At 38.6% G+C, this 18,777-nt stretch overlaps 1 protein-coding gene across 3 annotated transcripts in view; it reads left to right on the top strand.

The window, feature by feature from the left end:
• Positions 1 to 1,011: 1,011 nt before the first annotated feature.
• The window catches only part of LOC129717566 (uncharacterized), a 33,662-nt gene continuing 15,896 nt past the window's right edge, over positions 1,012 to 18,777 (top strand). For all 3 annotated transcript variants that reach the window (XR_008726701.1, XM_055667555.1, XM_055667554.1), the window contains exons 1-2: positions 1,012 to 1,150; positions 1,220 to 1,638. Coding sequence is in view for 2 of the 3 variants with exons in the window: in XM_055667555.1 (XP_055523530.1) it covers positions 1,077 to 1,150; positions 1,220 to 1,638 (493 nt within the window). In the remaining variant the exon portion in view is untranslated. The remainder of the gene's footprint in view (positions 1,151 to 1,219; positions 1,639 to 18,777) is intronic.

The following is an 18,777-nucleotide window of genomic DNA, read 5'->3' as shown; positions in this document are numbered from 1 at the left end:
GTCTTGTTTAAGCTTTGACCTGTTTTTGTTTTCTTCTCTTTTCAATTACCAAAGCAAATGTCAAATCATATCAGCTCACTGAAATGTGAACGCTCGAGGTGATATCCGATATCATCTGGCGATATCAGGTGATATCCGGCGTAGTCTGAACAAGGCATTAAATTCAGAAAAGCGCAAGTTTAATAATCGAACTACGCTAACATGGTTATTGCTGAGAGCTTATGAAATTTATTATATTACGTGAAAATAAACCAAATATTTTGTAAAACGACATCGAATCCGATCTGTATTAGCTATCTTTGTAAATCAGTGAATATTGTCGAGTAAAAAACAAAATAAATCCTTTTATTTAAAACTGTATTACACTCTTTGACCAAGCGTCAAATATTTGTCACTTTTTGACAGATAAAAGTTTTGTCAAAGATAATTGTTTGTCACTCTCCAATTTTTTAATGTGGCAAACACGAGCAAACAACAATCATGATGTCTAATAAATTTGGCCATTATGTCAAAAGGTCAAATATTTGACCATTGGTTAAAGAGTATAATACAGGCTTTAAACCTTAACTTCGTTGTAAATGTTGAGTCCGCTGGAACTTGTTGAAATTTTTTAAATAAACACTAAATTTTAATACACTAAAAGTTTTATTTTTCTGACAAACTGTTAAGATAGTATACAGAAAAATTATTTTCATTTAAATTCCGGACGCGGTAGCAACAGGACGAATCTTATATCAACAATTAAATCAAACTGTTTTTTGAGAGGCACCAAATTATTAAGAATGATTGATATTTGAGTTTTCTCTCGTGTCATAATTTATGTTTGTTGGGCAATCCAACAAATCGTTGTCTCCAATGATATGTTCTCAATTTCCAGTTACGCATGATCGAATTTTCCTTTTAACGATAAGATTACTCAACAAGAAAAGGATAAACATGTTTTGGGCAGATTAAAAAACATTTCAGTGTGAAAACAGCCTTAGCGTATTAACTTTGTGCTATTCTGTGCATACCACATGTAGTCAATTCCATGTAAAACTGCAGATTCAGCGAAAATACGAATAAGTGCATATGGTATGACGTCGAAAGTAGTTGTACTAAAACAGTCGTGTGGTACAACCGTATGGAAAATGGACGATGAAATGCGAAGGTATTTATATTCTTCAAAAAGCATATACATATTGGTAAATACGTAATTTTAATGGAATAATTATTTTAGACATTTAGTATCTGAAAACTCAAGTGACACCTTTTGTCGATTGTGTTTCTCCCAGATCCACAAATTACATAAACTATTTCCTCCCAATGGTCAACCGCATCATTTGTTGGTAAAAAAGATTGAATTTTGCATCGGAATATGTATTACATTTAGCAAAGACAGTAATTCGTGCATTTGTACCAAATGTGTTGGATTAATAGAGGAATTTTTTCGTTTTAAACAACTTTGCGGTGCCAACGAGCAATGGACAAAAGAATATTTTTTCAATCGCATGATAGGAGAATCGCCGGATACGTCAGAGGTTACTGTTGAGAACAACAATGAATCGGATTTTAAAAGTTGTTCTCCTTTGCTCACAATTGACACAGAACGTACAAATTCAAGCTGTGATTTCAACAGTAAAATATCGGAGCCTCAATGTAAGTATGAAAAATAGTTCATTATTAACAAGCGCACAGGTTTTGCGGTATTAAAGCGGTTTCATAGATATTTGACCTTTCACCGTCGATGAGCGTGGTTGACGTATGGGTCATTCGATACGAAGTGACCACGAAAAAGCATGAACTTGGCATCGATCATCACAGGTTTGGGTCAAAGTTGGGGGAATTATTCATCTAGGTTCAATTTGAAAAAATCCCAATTTTGGTGTCGATTGGAAAATTTCAAAGTCAGGAATTTTTTGTTCAAAATCTATTTTCCTTTTTCTTACAGTTCATAGACGTACGACGTCTGCAGAATACTGATAGATGATTTTCAAAGAAAATAGACTAAGGAATCCAGAAAAAATATAATTTTTGACATTTCCGTTGCCAGATATTTTTGTATTTGTAAACTTAATTTACATTTTTCGGCGAATGCAGCCATTTTTATTTTAAATTTGATAATTTCATCGTGTTGCTTGGAAAATTTCACGTAAGAAACAACTAACACCTCGAGATAATATCAGCCAATCTCGAGATATACCATTTTTACGAAACCAGTTTTGAATTTCTCCATTTTATATCACACAATCATATATTTTGAAAAATGTCTAAACAACAAAACATTATTTTAAAAAAAATTTCGGTTATTAAGCAATTCGAAAATATCATCTCTTTCTTGCAGCAGTGTTGCCAGTTTTCCCCCCGTTCAATTGATTCAATCAATGATTTTTTAAGCCTTATGCAAATATTGAAAACGTGTTATTTGCGTTGGGGTGCTACTTCGTGAAACGAAAGGATAAAAAACCACGCCATGGGGTTAAATTTAGAACGTTTTCAGAAATATCTTTTTGGATGAGTTTGCTGATATATAATATAAAAGGGCAAGGAACGGCTTAAGGGGTCATCCATAAATTACGTAAGGGTTTAGGGGGAGAGGGGGGGTATCCAAATTTTTTTTCGAATGCCTACGAAGGGGGAGAGGGGGATTCAAGAGAATCTTACGTAAGATTGAAAAATTTAAAAAAAAACTGCAAAAAAAGTTTACAAAACTAAAAAAAATAAAATAATTGAATTATTTATCCCTGCGATCTTAACAGTTCAACCTTGGGAAAGCAGTGAATTCGCCGTCGCTGGGTGATCGCGTGCTTTACTTCATTTCTACTTAATTTTGAATTTTGTTTACTTTAACATAGTACTAACTGTATTATCCTCTACGAATATGCTATGTGTAAAAAAAATGTTCTACCTTCGAAAATATTTTTTCCCCTAAAAAGACAATCTTACGTAAGATTCGTGGGGGGGAGAGGGGTGATGCAAAATCTTATTAAGCCTTATTATGGGGGGAGGGGGGGTCAAAAATTTCGAAAAAAGTCCTTACATAATTAATGGATGACGCCTAAGCAGTGGCGCCTGTTTTAATCCGACGAAATAAACGGGCCTCAATTTCCTGAATATTGATCAATATCGACAATTTCAATGATGAGAACCAAAACTCTGATTAACTAGCTGTCATACGAATACATAAAATTCTGTTCAACACAGAAAAATCTTTGAGAAAACATCAAAAAAAAAAAGTTGCAGGTATTCAGGCGCTATTTGGGTGCTGAAGGAAATCCCCTGCAAAACAGATGCAAACTGTTTCAAAGGTTCGGGGTAATTGGATACTGCGAAAAACTTACCACCAGTTAAAAAAACATGGTTTCGTGAAGAACGCTTTCAACAGCGTGATAATCACTCAAATATAATCTACGACATGCAAAATACATCTTCGAATATACCTTAATCGATTCCCAAAATACCCGAACACTTCAGCTTTCTCTAAACATTCGAAAAATATATCTCGAAAATTTATTATTTTTAAACTTTCCAGTGTATGATCCCCCGTTAAATTGATTTCTGTATTGTTTTGTACAGAAGAGTCCCTAAAATCAGTTTTTATAGTGATATCACAGACTAACAGACATAGCACGTCGAACAAATTTTCAATAAAATCATCGTTTGGATGATTCCAGTACTTTACGTTAGTAACACTAGCACCATCTGCTGTCGTGTTCGCGCTGCGTCATGTATTTCGACATGAGCCCCAGCGTTACTGCATGTGTAAAATGGGGAACTACAAAATATGTATGAGATTGCATGACAGCGCCCCAGACGACGTTTTCGCGCGATGACTGTTATTCGATTTAAAATTTGAAATGAACGTTTTTTGTGGCGATGGACCTAGGTTCCAGTGTTACGTCTGTTAGTCTGTGGTGATATTTTACAATTTTTCAATATTATATAATATTGTTTGCTATAATAAAATACCCAATTTAACTGAAGAAAGTTTTTTTTTATCTAAACATATTAAAATGCAGTCGTGTATGTCTGTCTGATCCATATAGGCTCGGAAATTAATGAACCAATCGGCGTGAAATTTTGTATATAGGGGTTTTAGGGGCCGGGAAAGGTTCCTAAAACAGTTCGAGATTCCTCTCGCTTTTGAAAGGGAGGGATTCAATACAAATAAAACACAAAACTCTGCACATCTTGAGAACTAATCAAGTAAATGGAACCAAATTTGGCATGTGAATGTTTTTAGGGGTAGCAAATATGTTCATATGACCTCGATACCCTTCCCTTTTCTGGAAAGGAGAGGTTGCGTACAAATGAAACACACATTGCTGCACATCTCGAGAACTAACCAAGTAAATGGAACCAAATTTGGCATGTGAATGTTTTTGGGGGTAACGAATATGGCTATAATGGTTTGACACCCCTCCGTCTTCGGTAATGGAGGGGTCCAATACAAATGAAACAAAAATTTCGCACAGCTCGGGACCAATCAAGCAAATACATCTAAATTTGACAGGGGAATGTTTTAAGGAATAACAAATATGTACATATGTGCCTCGATATTAAAGAAAAACCCAACGTAATTATGTTGGTAAAAAAAATGCTGATCCCGCCAAAATGAATTTCATTTCTTTTCGCGCCAAAGAGCTAAAGGATGTTGTATTACGTGCTTCTACATGGCCCACGGGAGTGTTCGTTCGTGAATTTGACTTCGACCAAATAAATCCTGACAGATTTCGCCAATAGACCAACCTTTCCTAATGCCTTTTTATTGGACAGCGAGAGTCAACTGACTCTCGCACAAGTTAAGTTTCCATCGCCTTTTTATATCTCTGACAACGAATGCCAACATTCCGAATCGTGTTCTAGTCTATTCAACAGCCAGCGATCACCAGCCGTCCCGGTCCTGCGTGCGGATGCGAGGGACGAGGCATCCAAAACCCCAGAACAGGCAAGTGCGAAAACGCTAATTCCAGACCTCCCATTGATCCGCTACCCGTTTTCAGTCCGTCGACCAATCTGATGACAAATATCCACCTTTACTACCAAAACGTGGGTGGTATCAACGCCAGCGTCTCCGACTACCTACTGGCTTGTGCTGACAGTCCATACGATATCATTGTACTGACCGAATCCTGGCTCGACAATCGTTCACTTTCGCGGCAAATCTTCGGGCCCAACTATGAAGTCTTCCGTTGTGACCGGAGCTCAAGAAATAGCCGTAAAACTTCAGGTGGTGGAGTTTTGAGCGCAGTTCACCGCCAACTTAGTGCCTCTATCCTCGAGCGCGACGAGTTGTCGACTGCTGAGCAGGTGTGGGTGACAATCAAACTCTCGGATCACACATTATACTTGTGTGCCATCTACATCCCTCCCGATCGGACTCGTGTTTTAGATCTGATTCGCGTACACATGTCTTCGATTAATACCATTATTTCGATGACGTCCGCTGTCGATGATGTGGTTGTTTTGGGTGATTTCAATTTGCCCGGCATTATTTGGCGAGAAAGAGGTAATGGCTTCATGTACGTCGATCCCGGCTCGTCTAAGTTGTCACCAACCTCCAGCGAACTGCTAGATTGCTACAGCACTGCCACTCTCCAACAGTGCAATAAAATAACCAATGAAAACGGACATTTTTTTGATCTCTGTTTCGCTACTGTACGCTGCCAAGCCCCAGAAGTGACGCTGGCTCCTTGTCCACTCGTTAAACACGTTCCTCATCACCCGGCCCTGCTTATGGCAGTCCATCAGAGAGTCTCTCACAACACGATTTCGGCACCGACAACCGTTTATTACGATTTTGTCCGCGCCGATTTTGATAGTATTAACGCATTACTAGCTGAAATCGATTGGGATGCTGTCTTGGACACGAACGACGTAGATACTGCCGCCTCAACTCTCTCCCACATTTTAAATTACGCCATAGATCGACACGTCCCAAAAAGGACCATCTCCGTCCAACAGAAATTGCCCTGGTTGAACCCCACATTACGACGCCTTAAATCGGAGAGAAAAGCAGCCCTGAGAAGGTTCTCTAGATACAGAACACTACGTACGTACGTACTACGTAACCACTACTTATCGATTAATACCCGCTACAAACAATTAAGTCGCTACTGTTTTCGAAGCTTCCTTCGTAATGTCGAGCGTAGGCTCAAACGCAACCCCAAATCGTTTTGGAAATATGTTAGCGAACAGCGTAAAGATGATGGCCTTCCTTCGAGTATGCACTTAGACGGTGTCACTGCGAACTCTATCGAGCAAATCTGCCATTTGTTTTCGCGAAAATTTTCTAGAGTATTTGTGAACGAACGGTTAACGACGGATGAAATTAGGACCTGTACAGAATGTGTCCCCTTTCTTGGCCGTGCACTGACTAACCTCTCCATTGACATTGCGCGGTAACATTGGCCGCCTCGAAACTCAAGTCTTCCATGTCCGCTGGACCAGACGGCATTCCATCCGTTTTCCATCCGTTAAAAAATGCATTGGTAGTCTGGCTTCCCCGATGAGTCGTCTATTCGCTCAATCAATTCGCACTGGCGTCTTTCCCTCGGTCTGGAAATCGGCGTACATGTTTCCAGTGCACAAGAAAGGTCATAAAAGTAACATCGACAACTACCGTGGAATCTCCACACTTTGCTCCATATCGAAACTCTTCGAGCTCGTTGTGTTTGAACCTACTTTCTCGTTCTTCAAGCAGTACATCGTCGACGAACAACACGGGTTCATGCCTAAGCGATCAACGGCCACAAATCTCCTGACGCTCACATCCTACGTAATGGACAGCTTTGACGACCAGTCTCAGGCGGACGTCATCTACACGGACCTATCCGCCGCTTTCGATAAACTGAACCACCGAATCGCCGTGGCTAAACTCGCAAAGCTTGGCATCGGAGGCCCACTGCTTCACTGGTTTCAGTCGTAATTGTCTGACCGGCGTTTAGTTGTGAACATTAATGGAGTTTTTTCGACATCTTTTTCCGCTCACTCAGGCATTCCGCAAGGCAGTCATCTCGGGCCTTTGATAATCCTGATTTACTTAAACGACGTAAATTTTCGACTTCAAGGCCCTCGGCTGTCATTCACTGACGACCTTAAACTGTTTGCCAAGGTAAAAACTCCGTCAGATGCCGCAGCGCTCCAGAACCAGTTAAGGGTTTTTGCAGAATGGTGCGCGGACAACCGCATGCAATTGTACGCTGACAAATGCGAGATAAAAACATTCTCCAGAAAGCGTAGTCCACTGAATTTCAACTACAATTTGTCAAATACACCTCTGCGACGCACAAACTGTGTTAAAGATTTGAGAATATTGCTTGACTCGAAGCTAAGCTTCAAACAACATATGACATTCATCATTGACAAGGCCAGCAGAAACTTGGGATTTATTATGCGTATCGCCAAAAACTTCAACGACATCTATTGCCTGAAGGCACTGTATTGCGCTATGGTGCGCTCCAACTTGGAATACTGCGCTCCAGTGTGGAATCCCTACTACCTGAATGAAGTAAACAGAATCGAGTCAGTGCAACGAAGATTTGTTCGCTTTGCGCTCAGAAGACTTCCGTGGAACGACCCTTTTCGACTACCTAGCTACGAACAGCGATGCAGACTCATCGACTTGGATACACTGCAAATCCGTCGGGATATATCCAGGGCAATATTCGTCGCGGACGTGCTTACCTCACGAATAGATTGTCCGGCAATTCTCGAGGAACTCAATATTTACGTTAGACCACGCATGTTGCGAAATAGCCTCTTCCTTCACGTTCAGAATAGGCGAACGAACTACAGTAGCTTCAGCACGATAACCGGTCTCCAGCGCCATTTTAATCGTTTCGCTACAAGCTTCGATTTCGACACCAGCCGCGAGATGCTGAAGACCCGCTTTCTGACTTTAGCACGTAATTTTTAGCATAGTACAATCATTTGGGCCACAAGGCCTGTTGATGTAATTTTTACAAATAAACAAATAAACAAATAAACATTACACCCGCACCACCAGTCCCGCCACTTACATGTTCCAGGACGCCAAGCTGTCGCAACCCGGATTCATTGGTTCAACTTTACTACCGAAATTCCTGCGGCATGAATTCTATCATCGACGACTATGTGCTCGCATTTTCAGAAGGATGCTACGACTTCATAACACTAACAGAAACTTGGCTGGACGATCGTACCTTGTCTTCTTATTTGTTTGGGTACGAGTACGAGGGTTTCCGCTGCGACAGGAGCTCATTCAACAGCGTGAAAAAGATCGGTGGAGGAGTACTTATCGGTGTTCGCCGCCGCCTGAAAGCTAACATTATCAGTGATCCCTCATGGAATACACTCGAACAGATTTGGGTGTCTGTCCAGCTGGCCGATAGAAAATTATTCATTTGCGTTGTTTATTTTCCACCGGATCGTACCCGCGATAAGCAACTGATCGATGCTCATCTGCAGTCAGTTTATTCGATAACCGCTAAGGCTAAACCGTGCGACGAAATCATAATTGTTGGAGATTTCAACCTGCCCAGTCTGTTCTGGCGCCCCTCTCGCGACGGCTATTACTACCCCGACCCGACTCAGTCCACTTTTCATGATTGTGCACTGAATCTTCTTGACGGTTACAACGCCGCGGGCTTACAGCAAATCAATAGTAATCCCAACGAAAACGGACGTTGCCTTGACCTTTGCTTCTTCAGTACATGCGACACGGCCCCTGTGATGGCATACGCTCCCGACCACCTTGTTCAAACTGTACCTCACCACCCGGCTTTTGTCCTGTCTCTCGACAAACGACCTAGAACCGATCACCCGACTACATCTAACTCGATCTGATTCAATTTTCGCCGAGCCAACTATGACGGTTTATTGAGCGCACTACTAATCGTAGATTGGATTGATATTCTGAATCCTACCGACATCGATTTGGCCGTCAGCGATTTTTCTTCTGTCTGCTACAGACTGATGGAACGTTTCGTTCCCAAAGTACGAAACCGGAGAAATGTTCCCTGGCAAACATCTGCGCTACGTCGTCTGAAAACTAATAAAACGCCGCATTGAGAAAAATTTCAGCAAGTGGTACGCTTTGTTTACGCGAGCACTATCGTCAGGTAAATTACGAATATAAAAGATAACGGCGACGTTGCTACTCTAACTATAGACGGCACATGGAGAGTAAACTGAAGACGGATCCTAAAAAACTCTTGCTCTCCTGGTCCGGACGGTATTCCAGCCACATTGTTAAAAAGTGTATCTCTGGTTTAACTTTACCATTGAGCTTTTTGTTCCGCCTGTCACTGTCCACAGGAAGATTTCCAATTGCCTGGAAACATGCAGATGTGTTCCCGGTCCATGAAAAGGGTGATCGCACGAAAATTGATAACTACCGTGGAATATCTGCCCTGTGTGCTATATCGAAACTTTTCGAGTTAATCGTACTGCAACCTATTTACTCGCAATGCCAGAATATTATTGCCGACGAACAACATGGGTTTCTTCCGAAACGCTCCTGTACAACGAATTTACTCTGCCTAACAAGTTTCGTGATCGACAGCTTTATTGAACGATCTCAAACGGACACAATCTATACGGACCTTTCTGCCGCTTTCGACAAAATAAACCATCGCATTGCTGTCGCTAAACTCGACCGTTATGGCTTCAGCGACAACTTGCTGTGCTGGCTTGAGTCATGTCTGGTAGGGCGTGCACTGAGTGTAAACATTGATGATAAAATTTCTGAATCATTTTCCGCTACTTCCGGGATTGCTCAAGGTAGTCATCTTGGCCCATTAGTGTTTTTGCTGTACTTCACCGACGTGCACTACTCCGTTAAATGTCCTCGTCTTGCATTTGCTGATGATTTAAAATTATTCAATAAAATCAAACATGCTGCCGACGCCGCTTTTCTTCAGCAACAACTTAATATATTCGCCCATTGGTGCGAGCTGAATCGCATGGTTCTAAACCCGACTAAGTGCTCCATGATAACTTTCTCCAGGAAACACCGACCAATACATGTCGACTATACTCTAAACGGTTCCCCTATTCAGAGGGTCGAATTCATCAAAGATCTCGGCGTACTTCTGAACGAAAAACTCAACTTTAAACAGCACATATCGTACATCGTAGCGAAAGCCTCCAGACAACTGGGCCTCATTTTCCGAATGACACGTGATTTCAAAAATATTCATTGCTTAGTTACACTCTACTGTTCGCTTGTGCGGTCTTCACTGGAGTACTGTTCTACAGTTTGGATCCCTCACTACAACAATGCCATCCATCGAAGCGAAGGCATTCAACGGCGGTTTGTACGATACGCTCTTCGAATGCTTCCCTGGCAGCAGCCCATGCGTGACACCAGATACGAGGACCGGTGCCAGCTCCTCCAAATCGATACTCTTCAATTACGCCGAAAAACAGCTCGAGCTATGCTAGTTTCTGATATCCTGACATCACGGATCTACTGCCTTGTCATCCTCCGTCAAATCAACCTGAACGCTCCTACTAGAACCCTACGAAGGACGCCAGCCTTGCACTTACCCTTTCGTCGAACCAACTACAGCTCAAATAGTGCCATCTTGGGTATCCAGCGTGCTTTCAACAGAGTGTCACTAGTTTTTGATTTTCATTTATCTTATAGAGTCTTACGATCGAAATTTTTGTCATTGTTCCGAAGACTGTTTTATTAGAAGCCATTAGGACAAGTTATTTTATGTCTGTTGGTAGTAGTTAACTAATAAATTAGTAATGGTTCGACACCCCTGCTTCTATTGGGAGGGAAGGGTTCCATACAACTGAAACACAAATTTCTGCACATCTCAAGAACTAATCAACTGAATGGAACCAAAATTGGCAAGTGAATGTTTTTAGGGGTAACAAACATGTCCATAATGTCCTTCTTCTGGAAAGGAGGGGTTCCATACAAATGAAACACAAATTTCTGCACGTCTAGAAAACTAGCCAAGTAAATGAACCCAAATTTGTCAACTTTGGGAAACAGCCGTAAATGTCCGAATTCTACTCAATATGTATATTTCCGTGATCAAAATAATGCATAGAAGCCAAGCCAATTTCTGGAAAACAACCAAAATAACTGAACAGATTGATGACCGAATACCACCCCATATGGATATTTTCAGAATAGAGGTGATATAGGGGAGGATTGTACAAAACGCACCAGTTAAGCATTTTCGCGATTTACCGCGCTTCAAAACATTTCAAAGCGACATTGAACGTGTAGGATGATTGTAGGATGTATTTATAGTATGTTTATAACCAAGTTTATTATAAAATACTCGATTTCAATGTCTTTTTTGGTAAAAACTACCATTGCCGCCAAACAAGCCCGTGACCAAAACGCACCTCAACAAAGGTCAGTATGCTCCAAAGCAAATGGCTAATATGCCACTAGCAGGAATCAGCACGCGAAGTGAGAAGCGCTTGAAGTCTCGAAAGTAAAATAAAAAATAATGGAACATGCTCTAAGTCGTCAAGCAATCTCGTGCAAGCTCTTCATAGTGCATTCTGCCCCACTTTTGATTTTGATTGTTTTTAGGTAAAAGTTGACAAAAGTTAGTGAAATAATTTGAAACACTCATAGCATAAACTCCAAAAGTGTAAAGGTTAGGGGAACCATAAGTTTTTTGTATTATTTACTAGTTAGGTAATCATAAAAGCTTAAATAAAATTCATGAATTGTTACATGTTAGACAGAACCACAGCCAATTGCACAGTTTTTTGAGCATTTTAGTCGTTATGACACACTTTTTTATATGAGAACTGTAGAGAAGCTGGGTTTTTATGAGAAAACCGAATTTCGTCATAAAAAGTCACATGTGTAAGTATTTTGGGGAATTAATGGCATGGGCCATCTTACCCAACTGGTGCGTCTTGTACGGTTCTCCCCTACAGCAGCCAAAAGTCGAGGATGTTGTCATTCCGATAAAACCAATCATTTTAAAGATTTATCTTTTGACTTTGATCATATACTATGGCCGATTCGTCGTGCATTTGCAGACTATAAACAAATCGCAAGGAATCAATGGATTTGGAATATTTAAAACAAGTCAAACGTTCCCGGCGATGCTCGGGATCAAAAGTTTGAAAATTAGGAATCATTTTTTATAATTCATTGCATTATTAGCACAACTCACTTCAAAAATATTTCACATCTTATACGTCCATCATCACTTTAAGTACTTTAACATTCTGAGAACGCACAGAACGGAAATACCCGTATTGGATTGCATTTTGTGATTTGGGGATGTTTTACAGAAACTGGAAGTCGCCATTTCGGATTTTAAAATGACGTATGGAGTTTGGAAGTTTCGGAAGTATTGAAATGGTTGGCCAAATACCACCTTAGATTATTTTCCTGAAGCCAGAAGTCGTTATTTTGGGAAATGTTATGTGGGGTCAACCCAGTTCGAATATACCACACTCGGGTGATAACCGGATATTCGTCAATCGTTCACAGTAAAACCTCTTTTATGTAACTTTTAGAAGAAAGAAATCAAAGTAAGAAGAATTTAGCGTGACCATTCATGATTAGTTCTCCTCTATAATCATACCTAAAGAGATAACATGTGAATTTTTGTAACGAAAATGTTTGTTGGTGTCCAAGGAACACGTCTGAGAAGAAGTTAACGTTTTAATTCACATAACTACGAAGAAATTAAAAAAATTAAACCAATGAAATGCGTCCTTTCCTCCAGCCAAATGTCCCAAGATCTAGTTTTGGTAAAAATGAAAAAGTATTTCGAATCCTTTTGTTACTATTCACAAAACTACGAAAATATCAGAAATGTAATATTTTTCTGCTCGACTCACACCAAATTAAAACATAAATTCTTCTGCAAGAAAATATTTGCAGATGTTGAAGGAACAACGAACATTTTATTGAAAAAAAAAAATAAATTCCCAGGCGAATTGAGCTCATGCTCAAAAAGTCAAAATTTCGCATGTATTATATGTATAATATATATAAATTTCAAAAAGAGTATTTTAGTGTGTTTTTTGTATGCAGAAAATCATCTTCAAACATACGTAGTTTTTAAAATAATATCTTAACTTTTAGCAATGAGATACCTATTATTTTTCCTCAAAAGTCTTTCCTGAACATTAACAAACATTTCAATGAAGAACAATAACATATCATAGCTTTTATTTTAGATTTAGAGGCGAATTGAGTTCAAATATTCATGATTTTGCTTGTTTAACGTAGTGTTGTGAATAATATCTCAATTTTCAGTAATCAAAAATTTGTTATGTTTACTCAAAAGTCTTTCCTGAACATAAACAAACATTTTAATGGGAAAAATCATGCATCATAGCTTTGAATTTGGATTTAGCGACAACTTGAGCCAAAATATTCATGATATTGCATGTTTTACTTAGTTTTGTGCATAATATCTCTATTTTCAGTTATCAGATAACTATTATTTCTTCTCGAATGTCATTCCTGAATATCAACGAACATTTCATTGAAAAAAATCACGTGTCATCGCTCTGAATTCTGATTTAGAGACAAATTGAGCCTAAAAAATTATAGTTTTGCATTTTTCATGTGGTTTTGTGGAAAATGTGCCGCGTAAATTCCGGAATCCGCGTAAAAAAACCGCGTAAATTCCGGAATCCGCGTGAAAAAAAAACCGCGTATATTCCGGAATCTGCGTAAAAAAAACTGCGTAAATTCTGGAATCCGCGGAAACAAACCGCGTAAAAAAGCCGTGTAAAAAAAACCGCGTAAAAAGCGACCTTAGTGTATTCAGATACCTATTATTTTTCCCTCAATTATCTCTCCAAAACACAACGAACATTTTATTTTAGTAAAAATCACAGATCACTGCTTCGAGTTTTGATTTAGAGGCAAATTCACCATAAAAGTCATGATTTTGCATATTTCACGTAGTTTTGAAAATAATATCTCGAGTTTTAGTAATCAGATACCTGTTTTTTTCTCAATTGTCTTCTTTAAACATCAACGAACATTTTAATGAAAGAAGAATCACATGTCATCACTTTTAATTTTGATTTGGAGACGAAATAAATATAAAAAGTCATAATTTTGAATGTTTTACGTAGTTTTGTGAATAATATCTCAAGTTTTTGTGATCAGATACTAATTATTTTTCCTCAAATGTCTTTCCTGAACATTAATAAACATTTTAGTGAAAAAAGAATCATATGTCATCGCTTTTATTTTGATTTAGAGGCAAATTTAGCACAAAAAGTTATAATTTTGCATGTTTTACGTAGTTTTGTGAATAATATCTAAAGTTTTAGTGATTACAAACTAACTATTTTTCCTCAAATGTCTTTCCTGAACATTAACAAACATTTTAGTTAAAAAAGAATCATATGTCATCGCTTTGAATTTTGATTTAGAGACAAATTTAGCACAAAAAGTCATAATTTTGCATGTTTTGCGTAGTTTTGTGAATAATATCTCAAGTTTTAGTAATTATATACCTATTATTTTTTCTCAAATGTCTTCCCTGAACATCAGCGAACATTTTCATGTTAAAAAATCTACATGTTACCGCTTATTATTTTTGATTTAGAACGATTCAAAATGATGATGAATACTGTACACCCCAGAGACTGAGGGAATAATATCAATAAGAGTGTTACGGAATTCCATTTTTATATAGTAGATTACTTAATTAAACATAAAAATGGGCGGTACGAAGTTTGCCGGGTCAGCTAGTCTCGTATATTTCTTTAGTAATTGAAGATTTTTATTGGAATGATTCAAAATTTACTAACGGATATCTAAAAAAATCGCGAATATCCGCAGACAAAACTATTTTTGTAATATAATAGAGTAAGAAACCTATTCAAGCAGCTTATGCAGCATTGAAACGAAATACTAGAAGAAACAAAAACATAAATGTTAATAAATTGTTCACTATCTTTTTCTCTGTCTGTACTTATCTTTAGATTATGAAACTGACTTGGCAAACCTTCACAATAATCAAAATAAAGGTCCTAATCGAGGGAGACTATCTCAATCCTCCCGAACGTATTTCAAGCAGTTTGTATCGACTTATTCGTATAGATTTCTATACGATGAAAGGCATTTGCAGCATTCCATGGAAAATAGGTAAAAATTTTTCCACTACACTTTTCACTTTTTATTCACTTACACTATTTAATTCTATCACTTTTCACTTGCAAATACGTATTTCGGCACTGACATAGTGCCTTCGTCAGTGCTTATTTGGACTTATTTGGAGTCCAAATAAGCACTGACGAAGGCACTATGTCAGTGCCGAAATACGTATTTGCAAGTGAAAAGTGATAGAATTAAATAGTGAAAGTGAATAAAAAGTGAAAAGTGTAGTGAAAATTTTTCTATCAAGACGCTCGTACATAAGTGAATAAAATTTTTTTTTTTTTCAATGACATCATTTCTGATTTCGCTGAAATTTTTCACAGTTCTTCATGTACACTTGCGGCTGCTGTTTCAAAGGGGCCTATCCAAAATGGTGACTGATAGCAAATATGACTAGAACAAGATAGCTGGCTTCCAGTTTTTTCATACATTTTGCTCACGACACCTTTCCAACGGTTAGTGCTGCCATCTGATTACTTGAATCACAGATATCAGACATCCAAGCTAATTTTGCTTCATGTGTAAAAAGACGCAACGGATTTTTAGTATGTCGCAATACGCAGTATGGTGGCGCTAAGAACTCTTAGTGGTCAATGATTCGGTAAAATCGATAGTTTTCCATCTCTTATCGATATTATTGCAATAACCGTTGCCGTTTTTTAATGTAGAAATTTTGAGCAGTCGTAATTGGTACATAATCGATAAATTTTGTTCAATCCCAGTTTATATTTGCGATAAATTTGTTTGTTTTAGTGTTGATATGAAAAAAATAAACAAACCTCACAAAAACAGTGTTGTATCGTTACAAAAACAGCGATTCTACTATTTGTGAGAACTTTCATGCGTCTGGCAGCTTTGACTATAATCTAGCGCTGCCATCACTAAAGTGGTTAAAGTCGCAAGTTGCAGAAAGATGTCGTTAGCATTCCGAACGAGTAAGAATTTGAAATCTTACACGATTTTGGAGTTTTTTGTTCTAGCTTGGATATCTGTTATCTGTGCTTAAATGCACATAAAACTGGATATGGGCAGTCTCTTACGGACCGTCGTCGAGTTCGGACGCGCGTGCTGCACTATAGTATATTTATACATTTTTTACTACTTAACTTTTTTTGTAGCTCAACATTTTTTTTCTTTCGACGACGACGTGTGGAACGCGCGCAAGCATTCAAAAGTAGTTTATTTGTTTTGTCTTGATACGGTCATTTGTTAACGTCGCGAGTGCGATGAAGTGCGGTATCGTAAACTGTGCGCAAGGTGATAATCGCTACCTCTGGCGTTGTCACGGAATCTGTAACCGAACATTTCATGCTGCGTGCATAGGTGCACAAAGAAATCACGAGGAAATTCCTTTATGCTGCCGCTATGTCAGGACTGCCAGGAAAAGTTCGTGACCTACCTAAATCTTAAGGCTCTGACATCTCATCTCAGAAACATCTCAGAAAATATCGGAAAGACGCTGGAAGTAAACCATAAGTTGCTTTCAAATTATAAAAATCTCAGCGCGACTCATGATAACTTGCTGGAGCATATTGAAGAAAGCCTGAATGAAATTAAACTTACCATCACCAACGCCGCGAGCAGCAACAAAGCCAGTGCCGCAGAAATATAAAACAAAATGTCAACACTTCTGGATACACATCGGACAACTCAGCAGCTGTTGAAGCGATGGCTAAGTCAGCAGCGACAGCAGCAGCAGCAGCAGCTACAAACTAAACGACAGGGTCAATAAACAAACTACTCGCTACAATTGAAACCGGTTCAGCGCAGTCTAATGCTGAATCTGCTCTTCGTAAAATTCTCGACGAGGTAAAATTTGTTTCTGGAGCTATTACCAGTCTCCAAATTAATCAAACTAACGCATCACAACAACACAAGTCACTGCATAAAGAATTAAATCAAACTTTGGCAGCTAACAATAAAGCTACGAAGCCCATAATGGACCATTCTTCGCCAGGATGTCGATTTTTGGGCAATAAATGGCGCGGGATGCCAGACTGGTCGGAATATGATGCTAGACAACGGACTCGTAGCCTCCAAGAAAAGGCTGCCAACAAAATCTAGACGAAACAGGAAACGCAGGAAGCGACAATATATTGAATCGAAAAAAGTAGGAGGGTGGTATTCAAGACACGACCGCATGACGTTGACTACCGTATTCTTAAAAAAAAAAATTTTTTTTTTCCATTAAAGCAAATAGTAGAGGGAATTGCAACGCTTCTTTTACAAAACTTCTGTAACAAAATTTCGAGGCACCAAAAGGTACCAGTTGCCGATTATTCTCGTTTACTGGTAGTCCGTCCAGAATTCCAGCCATTTTAGTATTTTGCAGCAGTTATTTATTACTAACAGCCACCAGAATCACGGGTGAAACCGGCACGAGATGACCGGTACTATTTTGTTTTTCCTTTTAGCTGCTAACACCGAGCGTCCGCATGTATCCGGTACGGTTTAATAATGAAACTGATGGGGTGAAATGTTCGAACGATAGGTTTTATACCAAGGCTACGTCAGATAATTAGAAAGAAGGAGAGGCTACATAGATGATGGAATGGTAGAGACAAATGTTTCTTGAAAGCTGCGCCGCACATAGGAGTATTTGATACAAAAAGCTGGCCAAAAGTCCAAGTTGCTCTATTTTGGTAGTAATTGGATAGATTTATATCAAAAACGTGTTTTTTTCGTATAATCAACACAAAAAAGGTGACATCCATTTAAAACGTCACCCAATATATGAAATATAACTTTAAATTTGCTTACTCCATTTTTTTTGTGTCTTTTTACACATGATATAAAACAAAGATTTAGAAATTTCCATATGAATCTTCATTTAATAAAATGTCAATAAAATAAAAAAGAGGAACCCGGAGGAAGATTTTTCTTTTCGTATATTTTCAGAAGGCTTTGACCTTTCTGGCAATGAATAAAGCTTCGACGGGACTTGCGCGGGAGTAAACTAAAGAGTTACTAAATCATATAATTAATTTCGCTATATTATGGATTTTTCGCGGTCGGTTTTCACAATCACTTATTTCGTAAACAATCCATGATTATTTTATGCATTCAACGTTTTAAATATTGCAAAACATTTTACTTATCTTGTAGATTATGTCCTGTGAGAAAGAAAAACTATTTGACAAAATTTTTCAATTTTTTACGCCACCCGAGCAGTAGCACGTATTTTTCAAACTGACCAATTTACTGTGGAATAACTTTGAAATATAACAGTTTGGTTCATGTGAAAAGACACCAATGGGTTCTGGGATAACATGAGGGTATGTTGCAACTGAAATCAATTAAAAATAATGAAAATCGTGTATTTTGTATGTCGGACTTTTGGCCAACTTTTTGGGTCAAATACTCCTATGTGCGCCGGCCGCTGTCGTAAATTAACACCAACAAAAAGATGCATATTTGCAAGGTTTTTTCCGCTAGCAGCAGCATTTGGTAAAACAGAAAATTCAACTAGCCGCTTCTGTACCAAAATTTCGAGGCACCAAAAGGTGCCAGTTGCCGATTATAGTTTCCTGGTTAGTCCGTCCAGTATTCCAGCCATTTAAGTGTTTTGCAGTAGCCATTTACTACTAAGGCCACCAGCATTACGGGTGAAACCGGCACAAGATGAGCGGTACTCTTTTGTATTTCCTCCTTTCAGCTGCTATAACCTAGCGTCCGCATGTCACTGGTGCGGT

Source organism: Wyeomyia smithii, chromosome 1 (assembly GCF_029784165.1).
Source record: "Wyeomyia smithii strain HCP4-BCI-WySm-NY-G18 chromosome 1, ASM2978416v1, whole genome shotgun sequence".
NCBI classification, from domain to species: Eukaryota; Metazoa; Arthropoda; class Insecta; order Diptera; family Culicidae; genus Wyeomyia; species Wyeomyia smithii.
This window is presented reverse-complemented; position numbering and strand designations above follow the sequence as displayed.